The sequence below is a fragment of the Sinocyclocheilus grahami genome, unplaced genomic scaffold (assembly GCF_001515645.1).
Source record: "Sinocyclocheilus grahami isolate Dianchi unplaced genomic scaffold, SAMN03320097.WGS_v1.1 scaffold1337.1, whole genome shotgun sequence".
Taxonomy (NCBI): domain Eukaryota; kingdom Metazoa; phylum Chordata; class Actinopteri; order Cypriniformes; family Cyprinidae; genus Sinocyclocheilus; species Sinocyclocheilus grahami.
In genome coordinates, this window is record NW_015506516.1 from 2,188 (window position 1) to 20,874 (window position 18,687).

Genomic DNA, 18,687 nt, shown 5'->3' on the forward strand with positions numbered 1-18,687 from the left:
CCCTTTAATGGCAGTCTGAGAACTTGCTCTGCTATAGGGATAATGTGCGTTTAATTAACCGTATCTTTATCTGACCAAAAAGAGTGGAAACTATCAAGATCTTTAAGACTTTAAGGTTTGTGTTTATCCATAAATTAACGTAATTTTTTTTTTTTAAATGTATATGATTTTTTTTTTATGTTTTTGAAAAAGTATCCTGTGCTCACCAAGGATACATTTATTTGATCAGAAAATATGTTTAAAACAGTAATAATAAAATAAAATAACTTTTCTATTTGAATATATTGTAGAATGTAATTTATTCCTGTGAGTCACAGCTGTATTTTCAGCATCATTCCTCCAGTCTTCAGTGTCACATGATCTTCAGAAATCATTCAAAAAAAGCTGATTTGCTGCTCAAGAAAAAGTTTGTGTAGCCCTTCAGTCGGATCACCTCATAGGCGCTGCAGTGAACACAGTCTTGCTAGTATTTCTGGCAGAATAGCTCAAAATTGAATCGACGAAACAGAATTCTAAACTGTTTATTTGTGAGATGATAACTAGACACCACACTGAATTAATCAAGCAATATGTGACCATGGACCACATAACCAGTCTTAAGTGTCAATTTTTTTAAATTCAGATTAATGCATGATCTGAAAGCTGAATACATAAGCTTTTCATTGATGCATGGTTTGTTATGATAGGATAATATTTGACCGAGATACAACTATTTGAAAATCTGGAATCTGAGGGTGCAAAAAAATCTAAATATTGAGAAAATCATCTTTAAAGTTGTCCAAATGAAGTTCTTAGCAATGCATATTACTAATCAAAAATTAAGTTTTTACATTGTACATTGTATTGGTCCAAATTATAGATTTCTCTTTTATGCCAAAAATCATTAGGATATTAAGTAAAGATCATGTTCTATGAAGATATTTAGTAAATTTCCTACCGTAAATATATCAAAACTTAATGTTTGATTAGTAATATGCATTGCTAAGAACTTCATTTGGACAACTTTAAAGATGATTTTCTCAATATTTCGATTTTTTTGCACCCTCAGATTGTATCTCGGCCAAATATTGTCCTATCATAACACCACATACATCAATGGAAAGCTTAGTTATTAAACTTTCAGATGATGCATAAATCTCAATTTCATAAAATTGACCCTTATGACTGGTTTTGTGGTCCAGGGTCACATTTGTTATTTTGCAGATTAATGCATAACAAACTGTCCTTAGTTTAGGCTATACGTCAACAAAGAGACAGAACTGGAGATCCTATAACCTCATCTCATACTTAAAAACAACATCCCAACACACCAATAATCTCATAATATACGGAAACACAGCAGCATGTGGCAATCAGACACAGTAAGATCTCACCTGCACACAGAAGCTCCTCAGTCAATCACACAAGCATCAGAAGAAATCTGCTGTGATGCAGCAACCTGCGTCCTGTTTATCTGCTGCTGCTGCTGCTTAGATCAAGGACACTCCTCCAGAGATGTGGACAAACACATGCACTCTGTCTGTCACGCACAGATGCCAGCATGAGACAGGCTGCTGGTGAATCAGGGTGCCATCTCCAGTGCCAGCTTCCGTCAGACTGAGCGCTAATGAGGTTACTGTAATCCGCTGCCATCTGCTGCACCTGCCCAGATAGCACACCTACGTCTGCAAGACGTCTGGTAAAGATCGCTTGATCTGGAAAGCATCTGCTGTGTACAAACATCTCTAAGATGTCAGTTTTCCATGCATTCTAAATCATAAACATCTTCTAAACGTCTATTTGACATCTGATAGGAAACGTCCTATAGACGTATCGCAGGTGAGCAAACCCTCTAAAAATAGGTCTTGCAGATGTAATGCAGACGTCAAATAGACATCTCCGTGAGGAGTACTGATGGACAGGTCTGTCATTTTCTAATAAACCTTACTTACTTAACCTCAATGAAATACTCACTAAATAATCTCACTGCCACGCAAGCAAAATAAGCATTTGATTTGCATAATTATCTGTATTTGGCCAATGTTAAGAGCTGATATCAGTTGTTTTCTCGAATTTAAACGTAAAAAATTCGGTACAACTTTATAAAATGGTGTTTGTGATTTAATATGAATGTGTGTGTGTGTCTATATATATATATATATATATATAGACACACACACATACATACAGTATATATATACACATACTGTATATATATATGTATGCATGCATGTATGTGTATAGTTGTGCTCATACGTTTAATTTTAACCAAATATAATAAGGGGGATACATAATAAGAGGGATGATGAAAATTGCATGTTTTATTTAGTACGGTCCTGAATAAGCTATTTCACATAAATGTATATAGGCTACTCAAGACCAAATAACTGCATTTATAAAAATAACCCCATTCAAAAGTTGACATACCCTTGAATCTTAATTCTCTGTCATTACCTGGAGTGTGTAGAATTAATGTGGGATGCTACTAAACTGTCTCTAGCAATAATCCTGAAACCAATACATTTGTGTATCAAAGCACAGTTGTTGTAATATAGGTCATAACATTGATATTACCTGAGAAATGAAAGAAAATACTCTAGAAAACTGAACAACAGGCAAACTGAATCAATTGAGTGAGTCATTTACGCTGGAACCGCTCCGATTGATTCAAACTCGTGACTTCGATTCAGTTCAAGCGATTCACTAGCAAAAGAGTCATTCATTTGAGAATTTCGACATCGCTTGTAATGATTTTAAAAAGCAGGTATACTAGTAGTGATGGGTGAAACGGAGCTTTTCGAAACTCCGAATCGGTTAACCATTGCGTCGCAAAATGATTCACTGTGTCGAAGCGCTCCAATCGAATCATTTGATTCAGATCGGGACTTCGGAGCAGGTTTGATCAAATTAATAACAAGAATCTCTTATTCTACACCTGATTTCCAAAAACAAAGGCATGTTACAACAATACTGTGTTGTCAGCATGGACTACAATGTTAACTTAATACATTAAATATCAATGACTTATGACTAGCATTATTTCCCGTAGTGTTAAGTTAAAAATCTTCCAAGAGTGTCAGTAAATATCTCGTAGAAAAAAAAAAAAAGTTTTCATAATTTGTGACTCAGTGCTGTAAAATGTTCTTTAACACCATTAAATTGTCCAATTCAAATGTAAAGAGCACTATTGACCAATATATAAAGTAGAAGATGTGTTCTGTAAATGTGCGAGACTTCCGATTCACTAACAACAACAAAATAAACACGACTTTGCAACATCAAGCTGCATTACAAATTATTTTATACGGTTAAAATAACGGGTGCTCACGGTTGAAATAAATAAGGAGGAACAGAGCGCAAAAAGAGACACTGCCTCTACTGGCCATAGACAGTTACTGCAACATTTGCCTAAAAATGTTACCACCAAAAGCAGCAAATATGCAACCGCTTTTGACTGACTTCAAATGAATCCAAGCTTTGAAAGCATGACAAAAGTAGAGAGACGGACCACTTCTTGTGTATAATATCCAGGTAGCTCTTTATTGTACTACTGACAAGAATGTCAGAGGCTAAAACCAGACGGCATTCATTCATGTCACAAACTTTTTATATAAACTATTTAGACATGGAACTCTTCCGAGAAGGGGAGGCGTTTCCCCTTCACCGTCATGATGTCAGAGGTGGGCGGGGCTCAGGACAGACTTAAATATAGAAAACGGGAGGTGCGCGGCTGTGTCGGTGTGTCGCTGGTTGTTTACTCGGTGAGGCCGAGCTTCTTTTTGAGGGACTCGGGCATCTCGGGGGGAGGAGGGCGAGGCAGGCGGAAGTAGACCTTCACGGAGTCGTAGATGAACCACTGTAGGGCCGTCAGGGTACCGATCATGATGATACGGGCGACGAGTCCCTTCCACACACCTGAAAAACACAACACACTCAGTCAAAAAACTGATTGCAAACGTTGATTTGTGGATTCATTTTGAATAGTGAAAAACTTTTAATCGTAGTTTGTCTGCTCTCCAGCTGCCCTGCCCTGGTGTTTTCCTGTGAAGGATCAGGGCAGAGAGGATTCTGGGTGAGCAGGTAGACGGATCTCACACGCCAATGACTCAAGCACCTCCAACTGTACAGCAGTAAAGCTGCTGGGAGCCTCCGGCCCGATCCTGCTGCTCCCAGAGAGAGAACACCACAGAACCGGAGCGGAGAAACTCCCCAGAGGTGGATCTAAGGAACGTGTTGATCAGGTTGTAAAAGATGGTAAAGCACAATGAATTGAGATCTTCAATTCAATCAAAAGACAAGTCTCACCCTTCGGTCCAAGCTTCTTGAGCACTTGCACGGCTGTGCTTCCCTTCTCTTTGTTCAACACGGACACGACGGAGTCAGCAGGGTGAGACACGATGGCGCAGAACACACCAGCTACAAGACACAAGAAAACAGGCATCACAGCTTTGATTTAAAGAGCCCAGATCTGTAAAAGTGTAGCGCTGATAAATGTAAATCTTTCACAAATTTCTAAAAAATAATATAGAAATAAAATAATGATTAATAAATAAAATTAAAAAGAAATGGGTTTTAAATTAGATCAATTATAATTAGTGCCGTCAAACGATTAATCGCATCCAAAATAAAAGTTTTACATAATATTTGTGTGTACTGTGTATATTTATCATGTATATATCAATACACACATACAGTATATATATTTAAAATATTTACATGTATATACTTGTATATATTTATATTATATATAAATATATTTAATATATAAACATAAAATTGTTCTTATATACATGCATGTGTGTGTATTGATACATACATAATAAATATACACAGCACACATACATATTTAATGGAAACAAAAACTTTTATTTTGGATGCGATGTATATACATGCATGTGTGTATTTTTATATACATATATATATATATATACACACACACACACAATAAATATACACAGTACACACTCATTAAGTAAACAAACTTTTTTGGATGCGATTAATCGTTTGACAGCACTAATTATAATATTAATGATAATTATTATATTAATTATATAGAATAATAACATTAATGGTAAAATAATTAATAAAAAATACAAATTCATATAAAACAATATACAATACAATATAAATCAATAATATTTATAAAATTATATTAGTTTTAAATCAAAACAATATTATTTTAGTGCAGTCAAATGATTAATCGCATCCAAAATAAAAGTTTTTGTTTACATAATGTGTACTGTGTACATTTAATATGTATATATAAATTCACACATGCATACATTTCAGAAAAAAAATGTGTTTATATATTTATAATATAAATTAAATGAATATAAATAGACATGTAAATGCATACTGTATGTGTCTAATCGCGATTAATCATTTGACGGCACTAATTATTTTTAATAATAAAAAACAAGCAAAATATGAATTAAATACAAATTACATGTTTTACATTAAATAATAATAAAATTAATTCTTATTATATTCATTATTGTTATTTAATGTAAAACATGTAATTTTTTATTTAATTTTTGATGATTAATATTAATAATAATATTGACATGATTAAAAAAAAGATAATTTGACAAATAATATTAAGGATTCACATGACTATTGTATTCTGTTTTATATAAATTTTTATGATTGATTCTATATTATTATTATTATAAATAAGAGGCAATTTAAATAAGCAAAAATAATCCTCAGAGATCAGGCTCACCGATGTAACCAGCGACGAAGGTGACGACCAGCTGTTCGGGTTTGGAGCATTCGCTGCGGGGTTTGGGCACCACGTACTTGTAGAGCAACTCAACGGTGCGCTCGAAGCAGGCGAACTTCATCATGGTGTAGGGGATCTGTCTCATCCACAGAGGAACCACACCTTTGTAGAACCTGCCAGGAGATTCACAACACTTAGAAGCACACTTCCAAGAATTAACAGGTCAGAATTAAGGGCCTATTGGTTTATTTTTAATCGTAGTTTGTCTGCTCTCCAGCTGTTCTGCCCTGGTGTTTTCCTGTGAAGGATCAGGGCAGAGAGGATTCTGGGTGAGCAGGTAGACTGATCTCACACGCCAATGACTCAAGCACCTCCAACTGTACAGCAGTAAAGCTGCTGGGAGCCTCCGGCCCGATCCTGCTGCTCCCAGAGAGAGAACACCACAGAACCGGAGCGGAGAAACTCCCCAGAGGTGGATCTAAGGAACGTGTTGAGCTGCCATAAGGTTTGAAGTGCAGGACACTCACGCCCAGAGTCCTTCTTCGGCGTACATCTTGGGGGCACATTCTCTCAGGGTGTTGGCATAGCCAGGCTGAGTCTGGATACGCACTTTACACGCCTCCATAGGGGCCAGAGCGATATCTGCGAAGAACTCAGCGCTGGCAGAAGCAGCCAGATACAGAGAGGTTCTCCACATGTATGCGTTTTCCTGAGAGGAAAGGAAAAAACACATGAGCATCAGCCAGAGGAGAAAGGCTGCATGGTATACCAGGAAAAAAAAAAAAAAAAAAAAAAAAAAAAAAACCAAAAATATAAATACTATATATACATTCTTTAGGTGATGAAACTTAAACGGGTAACAATCTGACAAAAAAAATATTTTAACCTATTTAATTGTCAATTTAATTACTATTAATTGATTTCAACTACCTAAAAGAGTTCAACTACCTGCAGCCAAAAATAACATTTCTGCAAATTAATTGTCAGAATGTTGCATTACTAAGTTACACATGGTTAAATACTTTATCAATTTAAAATGAATTCCAGCTCACCTCTCCTAGCAGGTCACCGTACATGATCTTGAACACCTCGTAGAAGCCGAACTTGCAGAGCCCCTGCATGGAGTATCCGATGAAGGTGGGCGCCCAACCTTTGGCCAACCCGCGCACGCCGTCCTCTCTAACCGTGATGGAGAATCCATTGAAGATGCTCTTGTATTTAGCTGGATCCACCTAAACGCAGCACTTGGTTAATGCAAAGACAGTCAGCAAACGATCACAGAGGAACTTCACCAGGAACCGGCAGGTTATGAAGGAACACAGTTAATGGGTTCACTTCAAAAATGGCATTTACATGCTGGATTTCCAAACAAGATGAATAAATCAAAAAGTAAACCAAATGTTACTTGGATAACATCAGTGGCAGAGCGTCACGGATCGATTTAAAAGAACAGATCATTCAGAAATAGTAATTTATTCATCCTCATCTTTCTAAACTCAAACTACATTATTCCATGAAACGCACAAGATTCATTTTTATATATTATGTTTCATGGAAAACAGCAGCTTGGACATTCTGCATAATATCTCCTTTTGTGTTTCAGTAGGGGTGTAACACTATGTCATAACTAGGGATGCACCGATACCACTTTTTCCAGTACTCGCCCGATACCGATACTTTTACTTTTTTGGTACTTGCCGATACCGAGTACCGATACCGATATTTTTATTGCATTTGTACATTTTTTAAATATTGGGTACAGAAACCAAAAGAGTATGTATAATGTTAGTTGGTTAACTTAATTGACCAAATAGATAGTCAAACCAAAATTTATTCAGACACCTTCAACATTTCTCACATTATCACAGTTTATTTGCTATAGTTTAGAAAATGGTAATAAAATATGAAAGAACTCAGAGTTAAACTGTGTCAGAACAAATTCAGCTTGATAATGTTAGATAACTTTGATAGAAAGGTATGTAACGGATTACATTCAACCAAAAACTAACAGCTGTTAGTATGACAATATTTACACAACTATCAATACTTAGTCGGGCAACCCTTAGCCTTAATGCCAGCCTGTAGTCTCCGGAGCATGCTGTCACCCAGCTTCATGCAAACCTCAACTTCAGCTTTATTCCCAGACTCGGTCTGAATAATTGTTGGTCCCAAATTTTTTTATCAGTTTTACTGGTAGTCCACTGTATGAAGAATTTTTGGGTATGATTTATCAGTTTAGTTTATTTTGCTGTCCTCACTTACATAAATTAACTATAGTGTCCTGCAACCACTAAAAATATAAAAAATTATATCTGGTCTCTGAATCATTTTTGGTTTGACTGTATATCCTTTGGTTATTTTCACACTTAATTATGGCCATTAAAATTTATTTTTTTGTGAAAAATGTAAGTTTTTGTTACTTTCACTGTAAATTTTTTTGCTCTATGCTACATCATCTTTAATTGAATAGCATTAGAGCTGCTCCACTGCAGCGGCTCAGTACTGTAATCACGCGATTTGCTGTAATAATGCAGGGAACCACTCGTTATAAATCTCTAGCGCATTTCACACAAGCTAGATTCACTTTCGCCTGAAAGTCATGTATGCCTAAAACTGAAAATAAATGGTTTATAGTGAATGCCCCTATGAATGGTCTTATTTTTACAATTTAGTTTTAATCCAAATGATGCGTGTGCCAAGTGAGTGAACATCAAAGATCACACAACAGAAGTGCGCTCTCTCTCTCTCTACTGTAACTTGTGCATTGTTTTACTTACTTGTTTTTGACATATCCGACCGTACTACAAACTTTCCAGTGATGTCTGTGAGAAAGGTTTATTCACTCGACAAGCTCGCGCATCTGCGCCGCCGTGCGCTCAATCCACTCAGCTTTGTTTATCAGCTCGCGCACTTCAGCTATACAGGCGTTAATACTGAATGTTTAACATTATATTCATTGCATACATATACTTCGTATACATCCTTAATCTCTAATAACTCCATTCTGCTGTCTGTTGTTCTGTTGTCAGTGTTTCTTTGTCTGAATATGGCGCTTATCACATGCTGTGTGGTATCGGCATTTGGTATCGGGGCATTTTAATGAGTTCAGAAGCTCAGTATCTTCTCACGAGGGATTATTAACCGCATGAGTTCTCACGCTTCTGTGCTCAATTACAAATGAACGTTAGCTGGTTAGTCAAATAATTTCAAAGGTGTCAGTGACCCTTCGCCACAGATGTCATCTCATAACGCTGATGAAGGGAGGGAAGTGAGTACAGACCTGGAGCCGGCACTTGACCAAGTCGAGGGGCACGACGGCCGTGTGTGTAATACCACAGCTCAAGATGCCCCCGAACCCGCAGAGGGCGTAGTATTTCCCCGAGCCGAACTCGCAGCTATTGGCCGACTCTGTGACGTGAGGGAACACAGGAACACATGCTCATGCATCACAACACCACACTTAACATGCTGATGAGGGGTTGCACCGGGGTCGGCTCACACGGACACACTCGGGTGACTCCGGCACACACACACACACCTGCATTCGGCACTTGACCAGGTCGAGGGGCACCACAGCTGTGTGTGTGGTGCCACAGCTGAGGATTCCTCCGAAGCCACAGAGGATGAGGTATTTCTGTGAGCCGAACTCACAGCTGTCTCCCTCTGAGGAGAAACACGGAATCATGTTCATCCACAAAGTCTGAGACATTTGTTCAGGGGTTAGCGGAAAACTGCCATGTTGGGTTTTCAAGCATGACCTTTCACCTGCTATCAGACCAGGTGACGTGTTTTTCAGGGGTTTCCAATCTTTTAGAAGCCACTGACCATCAAATATGTGACCCTGGAGCACAAAAGCAGTCTTAAGTCGCTGGGGTATATTTGTAGCAATAGCCAAAAAAAAAATTTGTATGGGTCAAAATTATAGATTTTTCTTTTATGCCAAAAATCATTAGGGATATTAATTAAAGATAATGTTCCATGAAGATATTTAGTAAATTTCCTACCATAATTTTTAATATGCAATATTAAACCGTAATTAGTAATATGCATTGCTAAGAACTTCATTTGGACAACTTTAAAGATGATTTTCTCAATATTTAGATTTTTTTTGCACCCTCAGATTCCAGATTTTCAAATAGTTGTACCTCGGCCAAATATTGTCCGATCCTAACAAACCATACATCAACGGAAAGCTATTTATTCAGCTTTCAGATGATGTATAAATCTCAATTTTAAAAAATTTACCCTTATGACTGGTTTTGTGGTCCAAGGTCACATATGATCTTCTTTGAGTGAGGGACCACCATTATAACATTTAGAAGGCAGATACTGTTTATTTTAATCTAAAAAGAAAATTATAAATGTATAAATTGTGTAGGAATATTAATATTATTGAAATAAATTAATATTACAAATATACATTTTAACATAATAGAAATTATATTAAATTCAATAATACACAGATTCATATAAACAATCTAACAATGAAAATTCAGTTCAGTCAATATTTAATCAGCAATTATTATTAAATTGTTTTGGAAAGTCCAACTATCTGCAGTATATTTAAATTTTAAACTCATTCATTCTGAAACATTTATTATAAATGTGTTAAATATCAACAAACTGAAAATTCAGTTCAGTCTAAATATTATATGTACATCATGATAAATATCAATATTTACACTGAACTGAATTTTATTGTCAGTAATTATTCTCAGATGACGATTGCGGATTCATTTTGGGAGAATTATGTTAAGCATTTTTAAATACTTTATTCATACAAATGTGGAAAATAGTTATTACACAACTTTTTTTTCTACTCACTATAGCACTGAACTGTTAGATGCATTTAAAACATATTTATCACTTAAATACATTTTTATTATTTTAAAATGTTTATGTATTCATTATTTAGTTAAATATATATTCAAATATAAACTTTATTATTTAAAAAACAGTTTTAACTGACACTTCTTTTACACAAACCACGCTAATCTACAAACTAACGCACCTGGCACTCAACTCGATCTTCTTATTCATTCTGGTAAACTGATAAAACAATTAAGCACACTAATAAAAGCGTTTCTACTAGGGCTGACACAATTCAATGAGTTCTCGATTTAAAAAAATCCTTGACTGCCTTTTGGTCGTGTCGAGTAACCGGCAAAACTCCGGAAGTGGCGCATTCGACGGACGTGAATCCATGAAACGCATTTAGACCGTTTTCCACGGCTGCATGATACATTAAACCCATTTTAAAATCATATTAAAGCATAATGCTATTGTGAATTCACAAACGCTACGATTAAGTTAAATAAATATATGCAATGCGGGTTTAATATATGCGCTTTAATTATTTACATGCGTGTGGGTTACGTTCGTGAGTCTCAGAGCAGCTCCGTTCACAGTAAACGCTGCTCCGCACAAACTACTACCATTTACATGCGTGGAGCCGCTCAAACTCCATCTCTGCATATTGTTGTGAGCAAACACAGGAGAATACATCAATATATTTCTCAATATGCTAACCAGTGATGTAACGGTATGAAAATTTCTTATCACGATTATAGTGACCAGAATTATCACAGTTATCAGTAGGGATGTAACGATTCACTCAACTCATGATTCGATTCGAGATTTTACGATTCGATTTACTTTACTCGATTTACAAAATGAGATTTAAGACAAATTCTAAATGAAATGTGTCCTTTTATTATTGCTTGGACAAAATGCTGCACATTTCTGTGTGAAACTGAAATATAACTATAATAATATAGCACTTGCTTCTATTGTCCTCATTTGTAAGTCGCTTTGGATGAAAGCATCTGCTAAATAACAATTTTAATATAATGTAAACACCAAAAACTAAATTGAAATTTTAAAACAAGCCCCAAATCAAATAAGTAACACAAATAAAATAAATCTCTTCATATAAACAAACTAAGGCTTTGTCTGTGCTCTTTCCTTTTAAAATTAGAGGCAAGCACTGCATGTTAATCATGATCCAAACAAAGATGCTGCATGCATGCAACACGAGCAGTTTTTAATCTAAATTAGATTGTATCATTTCGAAATTTGAAGCAAAAACAGAATGGTTTGACTTCAGTTTTGTGAAACTATACATAAAAATATCTGCATGAAGCAGAAACAGCAGACGAGCTGAATGAGACGCAGATGAGACTCTCTGCCAGCAGGTGGCGCTTAAAGCATTTTCTTGGTTACCGCTGTAAACAAAGCAGCGCTGCGCTTATGAACTTTACTACACATTAAACAGAGGCAAGAGGAAAAGAAAAAATACCATCAAAAGACAGTAAGTTCCCCTCAGACATACATTCATATAAACTCCTACCTCTAATTGAATCGCGATTTGTTTAGCATCTCAACCGATTTGAATCGTCACATATTTGAATCGATTCTCAACCGGCTCGTGTTAATCGTTACATCCCTAGTTATCAGTATTATCACGGTATTGTTAAAATGTGCTGGAGATGTTTGAAAAAGTACCGACACATAAATCACTTAAAGTTTTATATCTAAAAAAAAACAACAAACAACAAATAAAATGGCCTTTTGTTTGCATAATCACTAAAACAATAACATCACCAGATTTTAAATGACAACTTGACTGACAACAGTTTAAGAGCATGTTGAAATATCTAATGTTACCGACACATAAATCACTTAAAAGTTTTATATCTAAAAAACAACAAACAACAAATAAAATGGCTTTTTGTTTGCATAATGACTAAAACAATAACATTACCAATGATGTTCGGATTTTAAATGACAACTTGACTGACAACAGTTTAAGAGCATGTTGAAATATCTAATGTAAATGTTCAAATAAAGCTTTGAAAAAGTTTCATAAAAAGGTAAACCTCACTTTTCAGCCTTTAAATAATAATATTAAATTAATAGATTAATAAATGATTATATGTATTTTATCTGCCACATAAGCTTGTTTTTCATCAACCGGTCAAAACTGACAGCAGGGCTTTGAAAAAGTTTCATAAAAAGGTAAACCTCACATTTCAGCCTTTAAATAATAATATTAAATTAATAGATTAATAAATGATTATATGTATTTTATCTGCCACATAAGCTTGTTTCAACTGGTCAAAACTGACAGCAGGGCATGCAAATTCGGTCCGTTTTTGGCCAGACAGAAACCGCACACAGACTGAATGTAAATATAAGTCTCTGTAAATCCACTCGCTGACAGCAGGTGGCGCTGATGGAAAAGCTGAATTAGAGCCGTTTCCCGTAACCTCCGAGGACACGATTAAGAACACTTCCTTTAGGTATTACATGGCGCGAAGATGAAAACAAATTGCCATCGAATCGTTTCTGAAGACAGTCAGAACCTTCAGAGGTACATTCATACAATTAATTCATTCATATATTCATTTGCAGTGTTGGGGAAAGTTACTTTTAAAAGTAATGCATTACAATATTGCGTTACTCCATAAAAAAGTAACTAATTACGGTACTTAGTTACTTTTTATGGAAAGTAATGCGTTACGTTACTTTTGCGTTACTTTTTAAATCTGGACAGGGCTTGCTTGTTTGTTTTTAAAAATAAAGAGAGTTCTATTTTTGGCAAATATAAAAGCCTTCTCACACCAGAAGTGAAATGAATAAGCCTCAGGCTGAAGGGAAAGTACAGTAGAATACAGAAGAAGACATTTCAACACTTCAGCAATAAACAAAGACTAGAGTAATTAGTGTTTATTAGTACGCTTGAACTGGATCAGCGAAGGTCAGAAGCAAAATAGAACGGGATTAAATACATAAAGGATATTTGTGTTGTTTAACATTTTAATTATTGCAGGTTTGCGTCATATTCTGAGTTGCATTATTTTTATTCATTTTGAGGAATACTGAATCTGTGTTTTTGGGTGAGTGAGATAATGCATATTCATATTTATTTTAGAGCTACAGTAACATCTGATTTCTCTCAGCATGGCGACAGCAGAGCTGTCAGTCAATAAATTGGGGAAAAAAGTAACTTGCGTTACTTACTTGGAAAAAGTAACTTGCATATTCTCTTGTAAATTAAAAAGTAATGCGTTACTTTACTAGTTACTTGAAAAAAGTAATCTGATTACGTAACTCTCGTTACTTGTAATGCGTTACCCCCAACACTGATCATTTGTATAATTCCCTTAGCACTCTTTTAAAACCTCCCAGGTTTTCCACCCGGTTTTCACTCAAAACGAAATGACTCTGCGTGCCGTGCTGCTGAATAGTTCAAATCGCGGTAATAATATACGGTTTTAATGATAATTAAAATATGAAACTGCAATACTAACCGTCGGGAATTGTATCATGATTTATCGTCAAACCGGTAATCGTTGCATCCCTAATGCTAACGGTTCATCACGACTTTAAACCTTCGCTCTGAGTTTACACACTTTGATGTCCACATATGCAAGAAATTACAGCAGCTGTGGCATTTCTGTCATAAAGAAGAGACCCAATATTAATTGGACATTTGAATAGAACGTTGTTTAGTCAATATTAAACAAGGATTAGATCACACAGTAAAGTGCAAAAACAATCATCAGGCCGTAATGTACATTAGCTCTATTGTTTATAATACATTATGTATTTGACCAGTTTTGTTAAATAAAACCATACGATTACTTGCTTTTGATACTATATTTGAACTAATTATGGCCTCATTGCTATTACATATGTATTTGATGTCATTTTAAAGGCTATTGTTCGCTTAGGTCTATTTTATTACCACAAAAAATCAATTATAATTATCCGAATAATCGACCGATCACTCGATTACCAAAATAATCGTTAGTGACAGTCCAAGTTTCTACTAAAACTACATCTACACACAATTATTACTTAACCACCTAAGGGAGAAGCACTGATAACACGGGTAAAACACGCAAAATGTATTACTTTTTTTTTTTACAATTGGATGTTGGGCAAGATAGACAACGCCAGACCTGAGGGCCAATCAGAACGCGCCTTCTTGAGCGCTGGAAGCGCCAGAGAGCCAATCAGGTCGCGCCTCATTGAGCACTGCAATACACGCGCAGGTCATGTGCAGAATAGGACGCTTTAAATAAAGAACATCGCGTCCCCTGACCGGCTCAATAACATTCTGACATATCTCACGTATTTACACGAGTCTGGTGCATTAAAATGTTAGAAAGCCTTCTGGAACGTTAATAAAACCATACGATTACTTGCTTTTGATACTATATTTGAACTAATTATTATGGCCTCATTGCTATTACATATGTATTTTATGTCATTTTAAAGGCTATTGTTCGCTTAGGTCTATTTTATTACCACAAAAAATTAATTATAATTATCCGAATAATCGACCGATCACTCGATTACCAAAATAATCGTTAGTGACAGTCCAAGTTTCTACTAAAACTACATCTACACACAATTATTACTTAACCACCTAAGGGAGAAGCACTGATAACACGGGTAAAACACGCAAAATGTATTACTTTTTTTTTTTACAATTGGATGTTGGGCAAGATAGACTTCGCCAGACCTGAGGGCCAATCAGAACGCGCCTTCTTGAGCGCTGGAAGCGCCAGAGAGCCAATCAGGTCGCGCCTCATTGAGCACTGCAATACACGCGCAGGTCATGTGCAGAATAGGACGCTTTAAATAAAGAACATCGCGTCCCCTGACCGGCTCAATAACATTCTGACATATCTCACGTATTTACACGAGTCTGGTGCATTAAAATGTTAGAAAGCCTTCTGGAACGTTTATAACGCGTCCTGCGATGTTGTCCTTCACTGCCCTCCATCAACGCAACAGGCCAGAAACTCATTCGAGCCGCACTAAATGACTATTTAACGCAAATCTATAAATGTTTTCAAACCCAGGAACTCGAAGGACTACAGCATTTTCTAACCATCTAGCCTACAGCTCAAGAGGATCTAGCGTTAGCTAGCATAGTGCTAATGCTAACTAGCATGCTAACCTTTTATTCAATGTTCGTATGGTGTAGTTTCCCGTCCTGAGCGCCGGAACATCCCTTTCAGGCATTAATACAACAATACACGGAAAAAACGCGATGGTTAAGGGTGTCTTTCTTAATTTTACCTTCGTAAAACTGCATGAAAATGAGGTGTTTTTGCTCTCCGGGTGTCTTACCGGCGGTTGCGGCGGCGGCGAGCCTGCGCGTCTGTACGGGGGTGTGAGTCTCCGGTTCACCGGCTTTCTGCAGCGTGAACAACGGGGCGCTGAAGGGGTTCGTCCGGGCCAGCTGGGTCAGTGCGGTCGGATACATGTCTGATGGTCGAAATAAACAGCGGTGAGGCACTCAACACACTTGTAAACCAGCGCTCTCGAGTCAGACGTTACAATAGAAACAGCGCTAAACTTAGCATTTAAGACGCTAAAGGGTCCTTGTGTGAAGAAACCCTGACAAGACGTTTCAATCTGTGCGTGAAGACCGAGGAAAAAGGTCGTGTAAGGTTGGCGAAACTCTTACTTTGGTGAAGTTGTGTTGTCGCAAAATGGCGCCTGCGTCCTCTCCTCTACCGGTTGCGCAGAGACCGAGCGGCGTGCGCGAGCGCAGCAAGCCTGGACCGGATAAAGGAAGCGGCTACGTCACTGCAGGCCCCGCCCACCTCATTATAAATCCTACAATGGCGAAGTTTTGGTTCATGAATATTATATATAGACGTATATTATATAACTATATTATGCATAGTGTGTTTTTTGTTTACTTTTTCAATGCATTGGAGGTACATAGTGATATTAATAAACAATGAGCTATGATTCAATAAAAGTATTTGACATTAATTCACTTATTTGTATAGGGGATGTATAGGATTTAGCCCATCTAGGGGTATTTTTATTTTAATTAATTATTTTTTTGCTTTATTTTACTTGTTGGAAATGTATAGGGTTTATCCTAATGGTATAAATATATGTGGGCATGTGTAATAATCTTTTAGTTGTTAGTTTGTTGGGGTGTATTTATATATTTATTTATAGAGAAGAATATTTAGCCCTTCTAAAAGGGAAACATGCCTTCTGTATTTTATCATGTAATATATTACAATTTTTGTTTGTTAGTTTGTTGGGGTGTTGTATTGATTGATTAGGATTTATTTTTACTTTATTTTGATTTATTTATCCAGAGGGTATAAAATATGTCTAAAAAGGGAAATATGACCTTCTTGTTGTTGTTAGTTTGTTGGGATGTTTGTATTTCTTTTTTATTTGTATTAATCGAGTTACTTTTGTTTTCAAAGTAATTTTTTAATATTTGCTAATGACATGAATTTATTTATAAAATGCGAGACATTTTTCTTACATATTTCCCTTTTTCTAAGAATATGTTTAATATGTTAATATCATGTATATTATTATTATTATCATATTTATTATATATTTCTCAAATGTAAATAAAACATCAAATACAGTAGTCCTGCCAACACATCCAAATGTTCATGCTATATAAGTTTCTAACTTAATTTTCCAGCTGGGTGCAATTGACATAATGACAAGTTTAGATAAGAGAACGTCTTTAAAAAGAAAAAGCGTTTTATATAATTATTGATTTTAATAAAGAAGCAACACATACATAAAATGAAATGGTCTGCCTCTAAACCAAAAACATTATTTTAAACACAAATGCAGGGTGAGCCTGTAATACTTGTAATATGAGACTAATATATAATTTTTAGCTGTCTTTGTAGTGTGATTGAAGCATATTTATGCGCGTTGATATTGTACAGCAGCTAGTTATTGCTAAATACATTGTGTATAGGCTATATGCATATCTGAACAGGACTGATTATATTGTTTGCATGCTCTAATGAGCAACGGTGTGTCTGAAGGTCAAACTCTCAGAGTGCAAATTACAGGAAACATTCCTGGTACAATAAAATTGCTGGAATGTGTGTGTGTGTGTGTGTGTCAGCCACCGAACTGACCTTGCTGTAAATAAACTGTAAGCAAGGGTCACCTCTTGGATTTCAATGGTCTTCTTTTATTTCACACAAGAATTGTATTGAATCAAGGATAAATAATTCATTCTGTACAACCAGTTTTCCACAATTAGCTGCCTAAATACAAAGTGCAAATTGGACTTTTGTACCATTTACTGCCTTCGACACAGCAGGACAAAGCTAAGATGTTAGTTAGTGGTTGGTATATCTACATTTTATGTAACCCACTGCGTTTAAAAAATGTTTTTAATTTTATAGAAGACATTAGAAAAATATTGCAGTTGATAAGTAATTAAACAGAGTAGCAAAATATAAAAAAGTAGCCCCTGCAAATGAATCTGTCCGTCACAAATGTATTTCTCTGAATGAAATGAATATATAGTGAGTAAATATATCCAGACCAGTTTTGTTTTTAAAACAATCACAGCACAGAAATGAATTCATAGTTTAGTCGGATGAATGCCAGTGTTTGAGCAATAACAGACGGTCTGATTACAGTCAATAACAGGCAAGTGTCGGTGGACTCCATTCTAATTATGTGTAGCTATAATGTCACATCACATTATGAAAACAGCACAAACACATTTAACAAGCCACCATTATCTATTAAACAAAAACAGACTGCCTCTCACCAGAAGTGGAGCATTACTTACCACACGAGACTTTCAAAGATCACATTTTCTTTCAAGCTCTAAATAAAAAAAATTAAATAAATATCAATATGTCTAGTACTAAAACCAAACATTATCTGAGCTGCTAGTTCAGTAGTTAATTTCACTGCTACTAATCATTAAAAACAAACGCAACTGGGTGAATCTCACAAAAACCGTCAAGAATATGTCAAAGCCATATTTCACCACAAAATATTTTCAGTTAAGCACATTCCACCAAATTCTCATTACTGTAATTCAAAACATGTTAGATTATGTAAATGTAAATTAAGTGTAAACTGTGGCTGAATCGAATTGTTTTTATGCCAATTTTAAGTAATTAATAAAATTTTGCACAGAAATGTTTTTGTTGTTGATTTTT

The 18,687-nt window shown here is 35.8% G+C and overlaps 1 protein-coding gene across 2 annotated transcripts; it reads right to left on the reverse strand.

Annotated features, from left to right (window-relative positions):
• Window positions 1-3,493: 3,493 nt before the first annotated feature.
• slc25a3b (solute carrier family 25 member 3b) lies at window positions 3,494-16,312 on the reverse strand. Of its 2 annotated transcripts, none has more exons than XM_016255429.1 (8): window positions 16,188-16,312; window positions 15,848-15,985; window positions 9,240-9,364; window positions 6,754-6,933; window positions 6,229-6,410; window positions 5,702-5,874; window positions 4,285-4,395; window positions 3,494-3,894 (listed from the first exon to the last, which is right to left on the reverse strand). In XM_016255429.1, the coding sequence occupies exons 2-8, from the start codon at window positions 15,981-15,983 to the stop codon at window positions 3,734-3,736; spliced, it is 1,068 nt and encodes a 355-aa protein (XP_016110915.1). In that variant the 5' UTR covers window positions 15,984-15,985; window positions 16,188-16,312; the 3' UTR covers window positions 3,494-3,733. The 2 variants fall into 2 exon arrangements, with proteins under 2 accessions (XP_016110915.1, XP_016110913.1); XM_016255427.1 differs by lacking the exon at window positions 9,240-9,364 and adding an exon at window positions 8,982-9,109 and having other exon boundaries at window positions 16,188-16,311.
• Window positions 16,313-18,687: the final 2,375 nt, after the last annotated feature.

What these genes read in the sequence shown, in the direction of transcription:
- slc25a3b (XM_016255427.1), bottom strand. Translation starts at nt 15,983, where the DNA reads ATGTATCCGACCGCACTGACCCAGCTGGCCCGGACGAACCCCTTCAGC. An exon ending in ACGGTGACCTGCTAGGAGAG is followed by an intron (nt 6,411 to 6,753) that starts GTGAGCTGGAAT and finishes CTTTCCTCTCAG; the next exon opens with GAAAACGCATACATGTGGAG. An exon ending in CTTCGTCGCTGGTTACATCG is followed by an intron (nt 4,396 to 5,701) that starts GTGAGCCTGATC and finishes TGTGTCTTGTAG; the next exon opens with CTGGTGTGTTCTGCGCCATC.